The sequence below is a fragment of the Pantherophis guttatus genome, chromosome 2 (genome assembly GCF_059756535.1).
Source record: "Pantherophis guttatus breed Tessera chromosome 2, ASM5975653v1, whole genome shotgun sequence".
Classification (NCBI taxonomy): domain Eukaryota; kingdom Metazoa; phylum Chordata; class Lepidosauria; order Squamata; family Colubridae; genus Pantherophis; species Pantherophis guttatus.
The window spans coordinates 119,482,195-119,500,666 of NC_142064.1; the positions used below are offsets into that span (position 1 = coordinate 119,482,195).

Sequence of the window (18,472 nt, forward strand, 5' to 3'; positions counted from 1 at the left end):
GATTCTGTTTATTGGTAAACAGAAGCAACACACACACACACAGCGTGCAGTTCTGGGACAGCTAACAAAATGGAGTTGAGAGTAGGGTGGGTTTTTATACTTTTTTTTATTTCTATGGGGTCATATAGGGGTCATGGCTGGCTCTATAGGCAAAAGGGGAAATGCAAATCCTAGGTGTTTGTCTGAGCTAATCTTGTCTTGCCTAATTGCTTCTCTTGAGTTTCTGTCTGACCCAGTCTTTCTGAATGGATTACCAAATCTGCATTTGTAAAAGCCTCAGTTTCTGCTTAGGGCAGGGAGACTGCTACTGGTTTCTGCCTCCTTTAATATTTCCCCCCCCCCCCATTTCTCCTTTAGGAAAAATATTCTATCCTGCCTTTTTAATATCCCCCAAAATATTTCATTCTCTTAGGAGGGCCGGTGGGTGCTGATTTTCTACAACCCAAAATGGGATTCCTCCGTCTCCCCCTCCCCCTTCCCTAAGTCAAAGTAGTTCTGTTTTATTACATATTGCAATAGAGGGGAAAAAATATGCGCTGCTGTCTGAAGCCCTTTCCCCCATTCAGACACTTAAGATGAATCAAGTCAGTGGGGCTTCCTTGGTAGCACAAAGCCTGCGGTCCTACATTGCACAGTCGACCCAAAGCCATTTTATGGCCGTCGAGGAGCGGGAATGCAGCTGGAGAGTGGAAAGCAGCTTCGTAACTGACGGAAATATTAGCCAGTAGCCGAAGCGGCGTGAACCGCAGTCCCCGACACCATTAACATGCAACCAGCGTGGGTCCAGCTACCGCCCTTCCCCCTCCGCATCGCGGATCTCTTTTCCTTGGCGGAATCATCTTGGGAGTCGCTGCCATCACCAAAAGCCTTTTAAGATCTTTCTGACGGAGTCTTTGAGGGAGAGGGGAGCTACACCTGGGGGAGGGGAATTATTTGTCTCCTTTAGTCAGAATTACGGATCCTTTTACTCCCAGCATCGGATCGGTGGTGCCACCACCCGTTGCCATGACGACACGCGGGGCAGGGCCCCCGTGATTTACAAGCCCCCCCCCCCCGCCTCTTTCCCTACCCAAAGCGAGCAGCCCCGGAAAAGCGGCTTCGGGACTTTTTTTTTTTTTTTTTTCTTGCTTCAAAGCGTAGGGAAAAAGGAAGGAGCACCCACCCAGCACGCGCATCCCTCTCGTCTCGCGCACCGCCTCCCCACTTGGGCGTCTACGGCATATCTAGGCAAAAGCGAAGTTCGCCGGGGCGGCTCCCCGCGGCGGAGAGATTCCCGAACGGGACTCGTTTTCCGGCGGAGGGATCCAGGAGGGCTACAGTACCGCGGCCCATCTTGGCTCCTCTCGGGGAGGGGGGGGGGAGGCGGCTCTGTAGCCGGCACCATGGACGAGGCCTACGACGTGATCGTGCTGGGCACCGGCTTGACCGTGAGTCCTTCGGAGCCTCTTCCCCTGCGCCTCTTCCCCTTTCCCCATCCCGGCATCTTCCACCCTTCGCTTCCCTCCGTGCAATTTTGCATTTCCATCCCCTCCGGCTCCTGCATCCATGTCCGTCATCAGCAGCCCTGCCAGGTTCGGGTGGGGTTGTAATCCTTGCATTTGCCCTTATTAAGCAGCTCGGCCTTTCCGAAAGCTCCCCCCACCCCCCGTTTCTTAAGGATCGCAGCAATGCTTCCCTAAATCCAGTACTCGGCGCCGCCACACACATGCACGCACACACACACACACACACCCCATCACGCGCATAGATTATGCGGGAAGTGGGGGCTATTGTGCGCGTCTCCTTGCAGCCGCTGCACCCTCCTCTGCCCTTTTTTCCTCAATGTCTGTGGATGCACCTTACACCAGTTCCCCTTCCTGAATTGCAGTTGTTTTGTCCAGCCCTACATTTCATCCCGTTCTCTACTCCATAGTGAATGGTGTGTTTTGGCCCCGTTGCAGCTCCTCTGATGCAACCCGGCGCCATCAGCGCTTCTCGAAAGAGGGAAAAAACGATAGGCACCAACTGCATGGATCCTTCATTTGTTCATTTTGATTTCCTTCAGCATATATTCTTCTTATTTGGTTCACCAAATCATCAGTTAGGATCTCTAGTTGCATTTTTAATGTAGGCATTAAATTGGGGGACCTGTTTTGTAAAAAGCTTCTCTTGCAGAAATTACGTGATTATCTGGTCCATATATCTCTAATAAAGGAGGAAGCAGGAATAATATCGCCGTGATTTCCAAGTTTTTTTTTTTTTTTTTTGCCATCTGGTAGATATGTTACTCTTCCTGCTTCCAGATCCTATAATACCAATGGGAACAGTGATCCTGTCTCCCATCATTGCCCAAGATTGAAGGCTCTGCAGTGCAGGATTATGTGCCCCATCCTGAGCATTTCAGGAGATGTGGGTTTATCGCAAGGAAACTCAAAACAATTCATCTTCCATGAAGATGAATTTAATATTAATAGTTTATTTAATATTGAGCTAGCTCTATGGTTTTCCCCCCCACTCTGACTTTTGAAAACGCTACTGTAAATGCTTTTTCTATTGAGTTTAATTAGCAGCCCCCATTCAAATCTCTGATATACAGTATAGACATACAGAATTTTTTTTCCTCCCTACTATCTTTATTATGTCAGTAATCCCCCTTTTCTCTCTTTTCTTACAAGACACTAGTATTCTCATTACATCATTGGGTCTTCTTTCTGTAACTCTGAATGTTTTGAATTGTCTATATTGGTAGAACCAGATTAGTTTCTAGTAAGGTAAGTCTTTTCCCATTGCTTGAGGTCCTTTGGTAAGACGGGGCAGAATTGGATTTTTTTTTCTTTGAAATTCAGCATAGGACAGTTTTTCTTGCCTTCTACATTGGCTTTTTAATTTAAAAAAATGTGTGTGGGGGGCACTGTTGTATGACTGTTCTGCAGTCTTAAAAGATCTTGTGTTCTCTCTGTTCCTTTTGCCAAAATATGAAATAGATACAGCCCTTATGTTATATCTATATTATATTTTATTATACACAGCCCTTATTCTGGTTCTATGATTCTTGTCATTCCAGTTGCTGGAATAAAAGCACCATCTGTCCTAATCACGCAGTGGATCCCATGCATTTGTAATTGGGGTGGTGGTGTTGATCCATTGCACACCTTTCTCAGTCTCTTACCTTTTCCTTTAATGAACATTTAAGCAGGATTCCTCATTTCCCTGGAACATAGGAAAAGATGTCTTTTACCAAGTCAAAGCATTGGTTGAGAATTGTTTGCATTAATAGCAGAGTTTCTCCAGGGCTTCAGGAATCTTTCCTAACTCAACTTGAAGATGCCAGGAATTGAATTTGTGACATTTCACATTTAGAGTGGGTAATCTGTCGCAAAGCAATGGCCCTTCATAAGAGAACGTACCTATTCCTGTATTGGAATGTATTGCAGAGCAACAATGAAAGGTTATTTTGCAGAGAAAAGACGGAATCTTTCTTTGATCTATACTTTCTACAGACTTTCATTCCCTAAATCAGTGACCCACTGATGACACCAAGTTGACATCAGTGATTGTACCAAGATTACTCTGCATTGTCCCACTTCCAGTGCATTGTTACAAGTAAATTTTTCAGAAGAATCCTTAACAAATGTTAGTTCAAAGATTTAATCTCCAATTTCCCGTATACATTCCTAATTGTGCATTCAAAGTGCAATTTATTATTGCAAGGAAATACAATAGATATACTATTAAAACTCTCGTGTCTGTAATCTTTAGCTGGGCAAAACTGCATCATAGGGCAAATCTTTTTCAACCAAGGTACCTTAAATGGGCTATCTTACAAAATTTATGTATGTATTTATTTATTTATTTATTTATTTATTTTATTCAATTTGTATACCGCCCTTCTCCTAGTGGACTCAGGGCAGTGCACAGCCAGAACTAAAACACATACCAATACAAAATTTAAAATTATTAAAAGAATTACATACTTTGGCCCAAATTTAAAACAATTCGAATTAAAACCCATTGACAGATTAAAAGCTAAAAAACTTTAAAAAGGGTGGGGGGATTTCACGCCAACTCTGCTTGATGGAAAAGTTTTCAGGGCACGGCGAAAGACCCGGAGATCCAATATCCTTCTTATCTCCGGAGGCAAATCGTTCCAGAGGACAGGAGCTGCCACAGAGAAGGCCCTCCCCCTGGGGGTCGCTAGCTGACATTGCCTGGCTGACGGCACCCTGAGGAGTCCCTCTCTGTGGGAGCGTACTGGTCGGTGGGAGGCTATCGGCGGCAGAAGGCGGTCCCGCAAATAGCCAATGCATCCATGATCCCCTTTACATTGAAATTTAGCAAATTCTAAAAAATATTTTATGACATAAAAATATAAAACATTTTGTGACATAGTAAGAATGTCATAAACATTTCCTGTGATCAACTCTTGATGTTTCACTGTGCTATACAATTCAGTGTAGGCTACTTTCAGGGCAGATACATCTCTGAATACCTCCCTGAATCTTGAAGAGCTTTTCAAGTACTTTAGAAGCTCTGCCATTTTTGAAGGCATTGAGGAAGACCTTTGAACCGATGACCCAAGTGATGCTGAGGAAGGCACAAATGCAGAAGCTTCTTGGATAATGTGTGAGACATCACTTCTGAGAAGTGATATAGTTCCCATGCACACATTCAGTAATCTCTGTACCATTTATAATTATTGTTTGGAGAGTTACATATCGCAACATTAGGAATGCTGTGTGTTGCTGAATCCATTATACTATGGTCTAGAAGTAAATTTAGACAGTTTAAATAATAGGTGGTGAACAAATCATGTAGAAAATTTGTAAGTTGGTATGTATACATCACACATTTATAGATTTGGTGGAACTTATGTGTAAACGTCAGTATATTATCAGGATGACGTGGAAGTCTACCAAGATGATCTATTACTAATAAGACAGGCTTTGATTTTCACAACACAGAAAATCCTTTTGGAGCTTCTTTTGTTTATAGTCCTGCACATTCATACATTTGCCTTTAGCTTATCTTTAGGATTTGCCTTAAATCTCTGCCCTGCTAAGCTATATAATGACTGACAAAAGAACATTAATCTATTTGACTCCAGATCAAGACCAGGAAGCACCAAATCAGTTTTGCTTCAGTTAACTATTAATAAAATTCCAAGACAGATCTTTGTCCACACATTCTGGATGGGAAAGCTCTTATCAGTATCTCAGACCTTGATATCAGTTTCTGTTACGGGTCAGCCCTTCTTTTTATACACATACAGACGTGCACACAGGTACATATGCATATATACTTAGAGAAATTCTATGACCATGATGGTGAACCTATGGCACACATGCCACAGGTGGCACGCAGAGCTCTGTCTGTGGGCACGCCAGCCGTTGCCCCAGCCTAGCTCCCCTGCGTGTGTACACGCCTCCTGCTGGCCAGCTGGTCTCCGGGTCCCTGCTACGCATGCAAGGGACATGCGGGCACTGGGCGCATGTGTGGGGGGTGCAGGTTGGTGCAGGAGGCTTTCTGTTTTGGGCCTGGAAAGCCTCCTGCACCCATCTGGAAGCCAAAACGGGACAGGGGCACAGTGCGAGATTACCCCATGCCCCGTTTTGGGCCTGGAAAGCCTCCTGACCCAACTTGGAAGCCAAAATGGGGGACACATGCATGGGGGATGCTCGCATTGCATTTTGAGGGTTTGGGCATGCACAAGTGCATTTGCGCTTGCTTGCTTTGGACACTTGGCACCAAAAAGGTTAACCATCACTGTTCTATGAAATAGATTGGGATGGTCATGAGGGTACAGAATAGTCTCAAGTGCACTCATGAGTTGCTTATTTATGCATTTATGTTTCACTTTGGGGACTCTTATTGTGGAGCTTACCATGCAGTAGCAGCACATTTGAATTTATTGTAGAGAAGGCATAATGCTACTCACTTTCTACCTTAGGAATGTATCCTTTCGGGTATCATGTCTGTGAATGGCAAGAAGGTGTTGCATATGGACCGGAATCCATATTACGGGGGTGAGAGCTCATCGATTACTCCCCTGGAGGAGGTGAGGATCCAGCCTCTGCATGTGCATACAGGTAGTCCTCAACTTATAACCACATTTGGGACCAGAACTGTTGCTAAGCGACACAGTCATTAAGAGTTATGCCCAATCTTATGACCTTTTTGCTGCAGACATTAAGCAAATTATTTGGTCGTTAAGCGAATCCAGCTTTCTCCATTAACTTACCGGAATCCCCCTAGGAAGGTCTCAAATGGCAATCACATGACCCCCCCAATACATGCTGATTGCCAAGCAGCTGAATTTTGATCGCATACCTGCAAGGATGCTGCAATATTTGTGTGAGGACCAATTGTAAGTCACTTTTTTTAGTTCCATTGTAATTTCAAATGGTTGCTAAACAAATGTCATAAATTGAGGACTACCTGTATTTGTATTGAAAGTCGATTGAACACAGAATAAGGAAACTGCACATTACAGTGCGGTTACTGGATTATTTTCAATTGACAGGGTACTGAATTCATGCAAGAAAACCTGAACTTCCTCAAAAAATCAGTTATTTTCCTTGTATCCTTTTCATTCCTGCTTAGATGTGCTAGGCTTATCCAAATCTATCTCCTTAGTTTTCTGTTGGAAAATAAAAGGAAATTACATTGCCCATTTTCTGTGATGTGATCTAGATGCTACAGCAAAAAAGTTTGAACACCACATGTGGTCTAGAATTTGTTCATTCTTTATAGGCTGTGCATAGACAACACATTGAACCACAACAATTAAACATCTTGCAGTTCTGTTTGCACAAAATTTGGCACTTGAATAATCAGGGTGGATTTGATTTAAATCGAGTTGATTTAAATCATAATTTTTAAAGAGCAACTGTCATCTCTGCTACTCCTTTGACCCACTGTTGACTCACCGATAGTCCCAGTGTTGCAGAATATACAGCCTCATGCTACATAACTAAGCTCCATTTCATGCTGAATAAACTAAATTATTTATGTATCTTAAATAGAAAACTATCTTACGATAGATTTTTACCCCAAAAGTTTTTTATTAAAATAAATTTGATAAAAATCAAAAAAATCCGATTTAAATCAAAAAAATTTGATTTTTTTAAAAAAATCATTGATTTTTATCCACCCTGTGAATAATACAATATGTCTTAGCACAAACCTACTGGATTAATGTATGGTTCATTATATTGCAGAAAGCCAGGCAAATATTCAGGTAATGGAATGGTATCTATGAACATTCCTATAATGTGTCTTGATTACTAGGAGTGTTTAGAAATTTCCAAACAATTACTGGTGTGCATCGAAATGTAAATGCAATGGGTACCCTCACCCACCTACAAGAAATAACTATAAGACCCTGGTTGCAAGGTTATAAAAGTAATGTAGTTAAAAAAAAACTTTGCATTCCCCCTTCCCCATAGTAACAATGTTATTTACATAGGCTCCCCCCCCCCAAATCATATGCCAGTTTACAACACAAAAAGGTGAAATTTATCTTTGTGTGTGCCAGTTTTCCTTCTAAAATGGTGTATATATAGGGAGAGGTATTTTTGCACTAAGAAACTTGGAAAGTAATGGGTCACAGTAAAATAAATTTGGGGTGATGAGGCTCTAATACCTATCATGTGATCTCCTTTTAGAGAATTGACAAACCTTTTTGCTGTTCTGCTCCAAAAGAAATTACAAGCAGTCTGTGTGGTGAATAAAACTCCTTTTTATATTTTGATGGCATTGATACACAGTGGTACCTTGTTACTCAGTTGCTTTGAAATTCATCGAATTTGATACTTAGTGCATGTTGACTCAAAAATTTTGTTCCAGTACTCATTGTTTGTTTGCTTGGTAGTCATGCACCAACTAGAACTTTTTGATGTCAACTGCCTTGCTACATTATTCCTTATGGGAAAAATTTGTATGGTACTTATTGCACCTCCCAGAACCAATTAACAATGAGTACCGAGGTACTACTGTATTATGTTATGCTAGTATTTCTTCCATTAAATTGTGTCTGATTCTTGGGATCCGCTTGGACAAGTCCCTGAAGTTTTCATGCCAAGGTTATTCAGAAGTGGTTTGCCAATGCTTCCCTACTAGGGCTAAGGGGGCACTTGACCAAGGATACCTAGCTGGCTTTATGCCTAAGGCAAGACTAAAACTCAGTCTCCCAAATTTTAGCTTTGATGCCTTAACCACTATAAAAGCTGGCTCTCTTATGCTAGTAGAGCAAGTTCTAATGGAAATGTCTCTCTTGTAAGTACAATATTTTGAAGCTTGTTTTGTCCTTTCCACAATTGCCAGCTTTACAAACGCTTCGAAATTACAGAGGGGCCCTCTGAATGCATGGGGCGTGGCCGGGACTGGAATGTTGATCTTATCCCTAAATTCCTCATGGCCAATGGTAAGTCCAATTCTGTTTAGATGTTTTGGTCACCTAGCCAGAGATATGGTATATTTTCCTATAGATGAATAGTAATGAAGGAACAAAGGACATTACTACAAGAGAATCCACACTCTTTTAAGTCACTGGGAATATATGCTGCTGAAGTACTAGGACATGTATGCTGCTGAAGATGCCAGGACTTTTGGCATTTTGTTGATTTATACTAATGAATAAATGTGCACACTCAGCTTAGCAGCCCTTGGAGCTTTGTCCCTTATACTTGTAGCTCAACTCATATTTTTCATGTGCACGTCCAAGTTTTTTATTTCTTGTTTGCAATTTCTTTGCATTCACTGAGTGGTACCTATTTTATTTATTCTAAATTATTTGAGTGCTGCCTATTTCTACAATCTCCTGCATGCAGTGTGGGAGCTCTAATGGAGGGAGGTGTAAGAATTTCAGGAACCTCTTATCATTTTCCATATAGGCCAACTTGTGAAGATGCTGCTGTATACAGAGGTGACACGCTACCTAGATTTCAAAGTGGTGGAAGGCAGCTTTGTCTACAAAGCAGGAAAGATTTACAAAGTGCCATCAACAGAGACAGAAGCACTGGCTTCCAGTAAGTTAACCTGGTTTCATAAATGCTAAATCTGATGTGTTTGAAATTATAGTAAATTTCAGTTGCATATTTATTAGGTTTTATCATTTTAAGAGGTATATTCTATTTTATGCATTCTGTTTTACAATTCAATAATAGATCTGCAGTTGTTTAAAAAGATTAAGCAGCTGCCAAAGTACTATCAAATTTATTCTGAAAAGGTTCTAACCAGGGCCATATATAATGGCATTGGCAAAATTCCAGAATGATATTTTTAGGACTTTGGATAGCCAAAGCATACTTTTTTCTCTTGAATAAGTTTTTTTAGTTTGAATTTGAAAAAAGGTCATTTGTGGAGAACCAGGTGTTCTCCAACCATTTTCTTTCTTTGTTCCCAAGTCAGTGGAATGGACATGCCTCCTTGGAAGGTAAAATCTATATCTATACGGGAATGATTAGTCCAAATATAAGCAGCTATAGAGCTAATAGGTTGTAAGGAAGCATGGTTATAACTGAGCTTCACCAGACAGCTTTCTTTACAGGTGATTCTTGGATCTTTTTAATAATGTTTTTACAGTTAATCCCTTGCAGCATAAATTTTTCAGATTTATATATTTAAATTTATATGGGCCATAATTGCCTTCCTGAATATAAATCCTTTTGCGATATTTCAAGTATTGAGATTGTGGAGTTCTAATGCTACTCTTTATATGTGAACAGATTCAAAAACATGGTTCTGATATTCCATAATCCACCTTTAAGACTGAAGGCGGAAGAGAGGTGTTCTGTCTTCCTTTGAAGATGATGCATTTGCATTATCTTCTTATGACTGTAACTTTGGTGCTTGTATCTTACGATTTATATTAATTGTTTTATTTAATATCCTAGTATGATTTATATTGATTGCTTATTTAGTATCCTATGATTATTACTGAATGTTGTTTCTTATGTTTTATGATGAATGTATTATGATTATAATCATGATTTCTCACTTGTTGCTTCTGTACAATGAGAGCTTATGCACCGGAGACAAATTCCTTGTGTGTCCAATCACACTTGGCCAATAAAGAATTCTGTTCTGTTCTGTTCTGTTCTGTTCTGTTCTGTTCTGTTCTGTCCTGTCCTGTCCTATCCTATCCTATCCTATCCTATCCTATCCTATCCTATCCTATCCTATCCTATCCTATCCTATCCTATCCTACCCTATTCTATTCAAATTCTAGGGCTGTAAAAGTTCTATTTAGCTCTTTAACCTGCTATGCACCATCCCTCCTTTAACCCTCATTCTCACAGATCTCATGGGCATGTTTGAGAAACGACGCTTCCGCAAGTTCTTGGTGTTTGTGGCAAACTTCGATGAGAATGATTCAAAGACCTTGGAGGGAGTGGATCCTCATGTCACTACCATGCGCGAAGTCTACCGACGCTTTGACCTTGGCCAGGATGTCATTGATTTCACAGGCCATGCACTGGCTCTCTACCGCACTGATGAGTGAGTGATTGATCATAGCTTGCCTTCTTGCAATCAGCGGACCTATCTTCATACCTCTTTATTTCTGATCATACACCACACTGATTATGGTCCCACGCTTCTAATATACAATTCTTCTGGGAATAGCTGGGTCAGCTGAGAGTGAACTAGGGGTTCACTTAAGGCTTTTCAGGAGAGAGTTTATAGAAATGTCCTGCAAAATTCTTTTTTTCTCGTGTCTTTCAGTTTCTTTAATCATTAATGTCTTAGCAGATCCCAGTATTTGTTTGTTTATTAAATTTTTATGCCACCCATCTCACGGATATTGGGCGATTAAAATATACCAGGTAATATAAATACAGGATCAATACAATAATCATAAAAATATCAGTGTGTAAAGCAGTCCATAACCACTGGGAACTCAGGATTTTCCTATAACAACACCCTTCACTCTTTCTTCAGGAAGCCCCTTATTTCCCCCTTTCTTTGGGGAGGAATGACATTGTCTGTTCTCTCTTTTCACAGTTATTTGGATCAACCTTGCTTGGAAACCATCAATCGCATAAAACTGTACAGTGAATCCCTGGCCCGCTATGGGAAGAGCCCCTATCTCTACCCACTGTATGGCCTGGGTGAGCTTCCCCAGGGCTTTGCCAGGTATGGTCTGCCTCATGGACAGTCAACAATATGAGGCAGCTTTTGCTTCTGATTTTATTCTTGGCCTAGAAGGTAAATATCTGTGGAGATTATCAATCATCCAGGTCATGTTTGTCCCAAGGGTGCTTTTCCAACAGGCAACTGGACTTTCTTGGTCCAGTTGCTTGTTGGAAAAGCACCGTTGGGAGTAGAAGATACATAAGATACATTAAAAAGAAAAACAACCATTTTATATCAATATTTTTCTAGCCTGGCACTCTCCAAATATGTTTGGACTTCAATGCCTTGAATTCTCAGTGAACATAGCCTTACTGCTCCTATATACTTGAGGCCTTCAAGAAAGTTGATTTAATTTATATGAGGAAGGGGGAGCTAAATTTTATTGAAAAAAGCAATAAAGTCCCTTAGTATGATACTTGAGACAGCTGAGACAGGGAAGATAATTCTTGCATGTCTTTGGCATAGCCCAGCCTTATACAGTTATTTGGCAAAATGTGCCTTTGGGGGCAGGGGTGGTGGACGTAATGGTCTGGTCAGTGCCCTTCACCATTCATTCACTTCATGCCACCAGGCTCAGCGCTATCTATGGTGGCACCTACATGCTCAACAAACCAGTGGATGAGATTGTCATGGAAGGTGGCAAGGTCATTGGAGTCAAATCGGAAGGAGAGGTGAGCAGTTGGCATTTTCATTCCATTTGGTTAAGGGCCATAAAATTGCTGCTAAGGCTAATTATATAGGGAAGATGATTCCTGAAATAGAATGTCTTTGAAAATTAGTCCATATATAATTTAAGTACTTTCTGTTTTAAGAATTTCAAGATTGCTTTTCCTACCTAACTCCATTTAGAGGCTACTCTTTCTCCTTAAAGCCCATCGTGTTAATCTTAAACTGCTCCCTATTGACTGATAGCAGTGACTGGGAGCAGTTGAAATGGGGAATTCTCCTTTCTTGAATCTCAATTGTGACAATGAAATCAGGTCTGAGTATTTAATAAAGAATGGTGGAAAATATATCTTTAGGCTCAGATATTTAGTTTCAATACCAGTGCTTTCATTTTCTCTATCCTACGCCCTTTTCGGTGTATTATTGAGGAAGTTGGGGTTTCTTTTGCTATTTATTGCATTTCATGTACCTTCCCATGCCAAGTTAATCAATAAAACATGGACGGTACAAAGTCTAGAAGAGCAGAACTTTCATAAGATTGCTGATAATAGAGTCTCAGTGAAAACTTCTGCATGCTCAATGAAAGCATCCGTGCAGCATGGGTCCAAATCATTTATTAACCAGATGGAATTCAGAAAGCTATGGGTTTCTGCTGACTGTTAACACAGAGTTGTAAAGCCCCATCTGCTCTTGGCTTCCCTAACCCTCAAACAAGAGGAAAGGAGATATCATTTTACTTAACCATTTTCCCCACAGGCTTTGAATTTGTAGCACAAGGTATTTTTAGAACAAGGGAACTTCCTTGTCAGTGCTCTGTTTTCTTGAATGTTTCCTAACAATTAGCTTTACGGCTAGCTTCTTCTTTCCATTGCACCAGGTAGTGCACCAAAGCAAGCATCAAAGGCAATAGCTGGTGCCCTGAAAGCCATACTGAAGTTGGTATATATGGTCTTTCCTCAACCCGCAAATTAAAGTGGGGGGGAAATCTGGCAATTTTTAAAATTCAGCCTTTCAACTCAGTACCTTCTCTTGAAACAACATCCATCTGTAAGCGTATGCTGGCTCTTGGAAACATGAAGAAGACAGTGACAAGCTTCCTGATTTAGCACCATTGACAGTACTCCTTCCTTGTTGTTGTTGGCTTTAGTTCCTTCTTCCTTGAATTAAGCTTGCTAGGAGAAGACTGGGAGAGTGTTGGAGAAATTTCAGTGTCAGTAGTGAAGCTGATTTCTCCCCTACAAGTGTTTCTGCTTTTGTTTCAAGAGCTACAGAAGCCCTCTTCTGGTTTCTTAGCATTCATCATTTTCTTGTGCTGCTACTGGTTAAATTACTTTCATTCAGTCATTCCCACATAAGTCATCTAATCCTGTATGAAAGCTGATCTAGTTGAAAAGGATTGAAACATTAAAATCCTCATCCAAAGGGAGAGGATTAAATGAAAACATATGACTCATGGCGAACATTTCAGTAGGCATGAGAATACACATAGTATCAAGATCAATTTATATGCAGTTGTGTGAGGATACAATATTTCATCTATACTGCTACAAAATGAATTTCTGAAATAAACATTTAGGATTCTGCATTTAAGTCCACTTTCTTCAATGGTAGAATTCTCAGCCTCAGTACTTCTAGAGAGCACTGTTGAAGAAGGCTAGGAGTTTATGGGCAGGGAAAAACTGGTGAATCCAACATTTTCCTTTTGCTAATGCTGATTCTCCCTCCAGGTGGCACGCTGCAAACAGTTGATCTGTGATCCCAGCTATGTGACAGATCGAGTGCGCCCAGCTGGAAAGGTTGTGCGTGTCATCTGTATTCTGAGTCATCCTATCCGTGGCACCAGTGATGCTAACTCCTGTCAAATCATCATTCCCCAGAATCAAGTGGGACGCAAATCTGGTAAGGGCATATTGATATGGGAGTTCAGAGATATGGGAATATTGAATATACTATGCTTTGGGCTACTTCTGCAGAATGGAGTATCACGCATCTGGTATCCTCCTTACAGTGGTGGGTTTCAAAAAATTTTACTACCAGTTCTGTGGGTGTGGCTTGGTGGGCATGGCAGGGGAAGGATACTGTAAAATCTCCATTCCCTCCCCAATCCAGGGGAAGGTTACTACAAAATCCCCATTTCTTCCTGATCAGCTGGGACTTGGGAGGCAGAGAATAGATGGGGGCGGGGCCAGTCAGAATTTTTATTACCGGTTCTCCAGAACTGGTCAGAACCTGCTGAAATCCACCTCTGCCTTCTTAGGACCTTTAATTACACAGCAACCATGTGAAATAGGGTAGGCTTAATGAAGGTGGGAATCCAGATATTTATTTTAGGGATACAGGAGGTTTTTCTGTACCAAGTCAGTGGGCTCATCCATCTGATTCCATATTGTCTACTACATACTGACTGACAGCAGTTCCTCGGAGTTTCAGATCAGCTTCCGGGTATAGTGGGAGGTATAGATTTGGGTGAATTTCAGCAATCCTAACATCTTCTCTTCATTCCCCAATCCTAGATATCTATGTCTGTCTCATTTCCTCTGCTCACAATGTGGCTGCCCAGGGCAAGTACATCGCTATTGCCAGTACTACTGTAGAGACAGATTCTCCTGAGAATGAAGTGCAGCCAGCTCTTGAACTGCTTGAACCTATTGACCAAAAGTGAGTGATTCTGGGTTGATTGTGATGACAATTGGTCCAGTGCTATAACTTGGGACAATTTTCTAACACTGTTGACAATCCACAGTCTTGAAGATAACATGTTCTGTATATGTATTAAGGAGTCTCAAGGTGAGAGAAGCACACTGGGGCACAGCTGCAATTTATTAAGGGTTGCTAAATACGCACATTCCTGAGTGATGCTTTCCAGCTTTGCTTAAGAATGAAAGCCTAAGGAAAAGAGCTGCAAATTTTTGAAATATGATGAGCAGTAGTAAAAGAAGAAATGAGTGAGACTTATGAACAGCAGCCATATGTGGTGGGCTTGTAATTTTACCATTTTACCCTGGTTCCATCCAGGGAAGAAAATTACATATTACATTCAAAGAAAGAGTGTAGTCTAATTCATCAACCTTGCACAGTAATTTTCTGTGAGTGGGACATTGCCTTGTATGAATCTTACAGATTGCTGAATACTGGATTTTTGGAAGATATTTTTTTTTTTTTAACAAAGTGGATAATGGTACAATAAACATCAAGCACAAGATGATGTACAGATAATAAAAATAGCTTTATATCAGGTCCCGGAATGGCTAGAAGAATGGCAGAAGTTCTGATGGATATTGTGAGGTATGATAGCGGTAGTGGAACATGGGCTGGAAAAATATTTGAAGCTAAAGGCCAAATATGGGTCTCAAAAAATGGTTTGAAAAAAGAATCAGTGCTGATGAGTGACCAATGATTGTGGTTGGCTGGTTTCTGCATCTGTAAATTATATTGATGTGATTAGAATCGGGAATAGGAACATAAATGTGTCCATACTAACTTGTTCCATTGATTTCTACTTCTTCAATTGAAATGGTTTTAAACATTTTTCTTCCCTTACCAGGTTTGTGGCCATCAGTGATATATATGAGCCCACTGATGATGGAACTGAAAGTCAGGTGAGATTTCTCAGGTTTTCTGAATTGTTTTAGAGGTCTCCAAACTCAGAAACTTTAAGACTTGCGAACTTCGACTCCCAGAAATCCTCAGCCAGCATGCACTGGCTGGGGAATTCTGGGAGTTGAAGTCCACAAGTCTTAAAGTTTCCAAGTTTGGAGACCCCTGTTTTAGAGTATATTTTTCCAGAACCGGTTCTGGATCTTGCCCTTTTTTCCCTTTCCCCATTGACTCCAGTCTGTGAACTTGTATTTTGTTTCCCTGTTTTCCCCTTGCAGATATTCTGTTCACGATCATACGATGCCACCACCCACTTTGAGACAACATGTGATGACATCAAAGACATTTACCGGCGCATGGCTGGGGCTCCATTTGATTTTGAAAGCATGAAACGGCGCCAGAATGATGTCTTTGGCGAGAACGAGCAGTGACCATTTCCTTTCTTTTTCCCCTGAACCCCACCCTCCCTGGGTTTTTCCCATGTAAGGGACCACACTCCCAGCTAGGGACTGGCTTAATTCCCACACCTCACTGAGATTGGCTCTTCCTCCAGATCCTCATTCAGGCTACGCCAAATGTCTAGTAACTTATTTCCATGGGGGAAATGTAGAATAGTTTTCCTCCCCCCCCCCCCCGGCTGGTGTTTTGTTTGTTTTTTTTTTTTGCACACAACAAGACAACCCTCTCTCCAGGACTGAGGTTAGATCAAGTTAATACAATCTCAGTCCTTTGAAGACAAGCCTCTTTCAGTTTTTCCAGTGCCTGTAGGGATTTGGGTCCAGATTATGTATTATATACAGTTGCCTGGAATTGAGTTCCGCCCCCTCCTAGGAAAACGCATCTTTGGAGACAGGAAATTCTGCCTACTTTTCTTTTGCAACTTCTTTCTCCCTGTGGTTTCCATGAATATAATAAGGAAAGGCAGAATTAAGTACATCTAATTTTCATTGTAGGTTGCTCCATCACTAGTCTATTCTAACTGAGGAAAAGAAAAACAGCCACTGGGTTTTAAAAGCATGCATGTAACATATATTTTGGCCTTAATTCTTGCTATTGATCTCCAACTGTTACCATCTGCTCACCTTTCTTCAGTTTCCCCGTTTCCCCTCCATTTGCTGGGTGTTCTCATCTCTGCCATCTGTGCCCCTCTTAACTCCTCTGAGCCTCACATTTCTCCCTTCCTGTGTATAGTGAATCAATTTGCTGCTTAACTTGCAAAGGACCATCTGGGACCATATCTTGCCATATGTATAATCAGTCTCTCCTCATTTTCCCATTTCTCCTGATTATGATGTGAAGCTGCATTCCTCTGTTTTGAGAGGAGACTGGAATTGTGTGAGGATGTGGGGGCACAAAGAGCCATTCTGAACCATCTCTTCTATACATGCTGCCCTTGCAGCTGGTCCCATGTCCCCCACCTTGCACTTGAGATTCCCACTGGCCTCTCTTGTTTGTCTTGCATCCATTTTGTCCCCTCAATTCCTTTTTAGTTTCTTTAGCCTCAAGCGTGAGAAGATTTGTATTTGTACGTGTGTATGTCTCTCTTGTGTGCTGGATATAGGGACAGGGAGACAATTCTGTCCCTTTCCACTTGCTGCCACCTGCTGTAACTTATTGTAACTTATTAATGAAGCAGGTTAATTATTTGTTGGCACTTCTGACAAAGGTTTGGGTGGGGGTTAGGCTGTGGCATGAGTACAGGGGCCTGGGGCCTGTCCTGTGTTAGAGCCTTCCTTCTTTCCTTCCTTCCTTCTGAAGCCAGCTTTATGGTTAACGATCTGTCTGTAACTCTAGGGGAATGGGAGGGGTCAGCTCTCCACCCCACAACTGCTCAGTTGTCTCAAGATAATAAATTCACTTAGTCTAGCCCTGGCTCTTGTCTGGTACCATTGCTGCAGAGGTGGGATGGGGGGAGCAGGGGAATAAAGTCCAGGCTTAACTCACACCAGCGAGAGGAAAGAGACCACATTGAATTCAGGAAATGGAAGAAAGATTTTTTTAAAAATCAGAGAAGCACCTCAATTTGTTTATGAAAACTTTTCTGAAGGAGTGGCAGTATAATATCCAGAGAGCTTTGAATGATAAAATGTACTATTTTGCATAGCTTCAGACTGTCAGATAATGCACCTTTGTTACTGTTGAAGTCTTGAGGCAAGGAAGTGATGCTAAGAACAAGACAGCATGGGAGTCTATACGGATTTGTATAGCCAGATCTCCTCTCATTTTCCCTACACCAAACTATTGGAAATTGTGCTTGAACCCAGCTGGCTTAGAAGAATTGAAAGACTAGTCATACTGCATCCATTTTCTCAGGCCACATAGAACACCAAGGACCAAAAGTTTAGAAGGGGATTTGGGGGAAAAAAATCTCAATTCTATTTTGTATTTAATGCCTTAGTACTCTATATCTAATAAGACTACTATGGTTGTATTAGTTTTAATATCAAATTAGAACTGCCACTATTTCAACCATTCCATGTCTTTTAGCCTAATTGATTTATACCTTTTTCCAAGTGTGTATGGAGGCTAGGCTAGTGTTCCACTTGTGAATCAATACTGGCAGTAGTTCTTAACATTTTCTTTGCCTGATTCTCCTTTACAAATGGAATATTGAAATTCTACTTTTCCTGCAGATCCCTCCTATAATTTTAAGCCCTTTTCCTGTAATTATCCTTCCCTCTTCTAGCTATACAGTTGTAAAACCTGGATAGCAATAAATAAAACAACCAGGAAGGCATTTCAAGGTGTCTTCTACTGAATATCATCTTTATTCATGAAAAAAAACCAGAGCTGAAGGTGACATATTTACTTAATAATGCATCTCTGTCTTGAAAGATGCTCTGTATTTATGGGCTAGATTTTCGTTCGTCTGGCACAGTGCTTCTGCTATACATTAAAAAATGTGAAAAAGAAATCTCTTAAATCTAGCTTTAGTGATTATTTCAATTAAATTTAAATATTGCCCTCTGAAAATATTTGATGCCCGTCTTTGAATGTACAACTGGCACAAAGGTAGCCGCTGAGGTAAATCAGATTTTTTCAGACATTAAACTTTAAAATGGCAACTTTCTATTGATCAATAAAAATGGTGAATGTG

The 18,472-nt window shown here is 41.0% G+C and overlaps 1 protein-coding gene across 1 annotated transcript; it reads left to right on the top strand.

The window, feature by feature from the left end:
• Positions 1-903: 903 nt before the first annotated feature.
• Positions 904-17,241, top strand: GDI1 (GDP dissociation inhibitor 1). The gene is made up of 11 exons (XM_034434163.3): positions 904-1,427; positions 5,927-6,034; positions 8,302-8,401; positions 8,871-9,005; positions 10,278-10,476; positions 10,981-11,112; positions 11,684-11,783; positions 13,506-13,677; positions 14,292-14,436; positions 15,323-15,377; positions 15,654-17,241. The coding sequence occupies exons 1-11, from the start codon at positions 1,383-1,385 to the stop codon at positions 15,804-15,806; spliced, it is 1,344 nt and encodes a 447-aa protein (XP_034290054.1). The 5' UTR covers positions 904-1,382; the 3' UTR covers positions 15,807-17,241.
• The last annotated feature ends 1,231 nt before the right edge of the window (positions 17,242-18,472 follow it).

Excerpts from the sequence above, each read along its gene's own strand:
- GDI1 (XM_034434163.3), top strand. The coding sequence starts at position 1,383 with ATGGACGAGGCCTACGACGTGATCGTGCTGGGCACCGGCTTGACC. Across the intron at positions 8,402-8,870 it reads TAAATTCCTCATGGCCAATG|GCCAACTTGTGAAGATGCTG; the intron begins GTAAGTCCAATT and ends TTTTCCATATAG. Across the intron at positions 14,437-15,322 it reads CTTGAACCTATTGACCAAAA|GTTTGTGGCCATCAGTGATA; the intron begins GTGAGTGATTCT and ends TTCCCTTACCAG.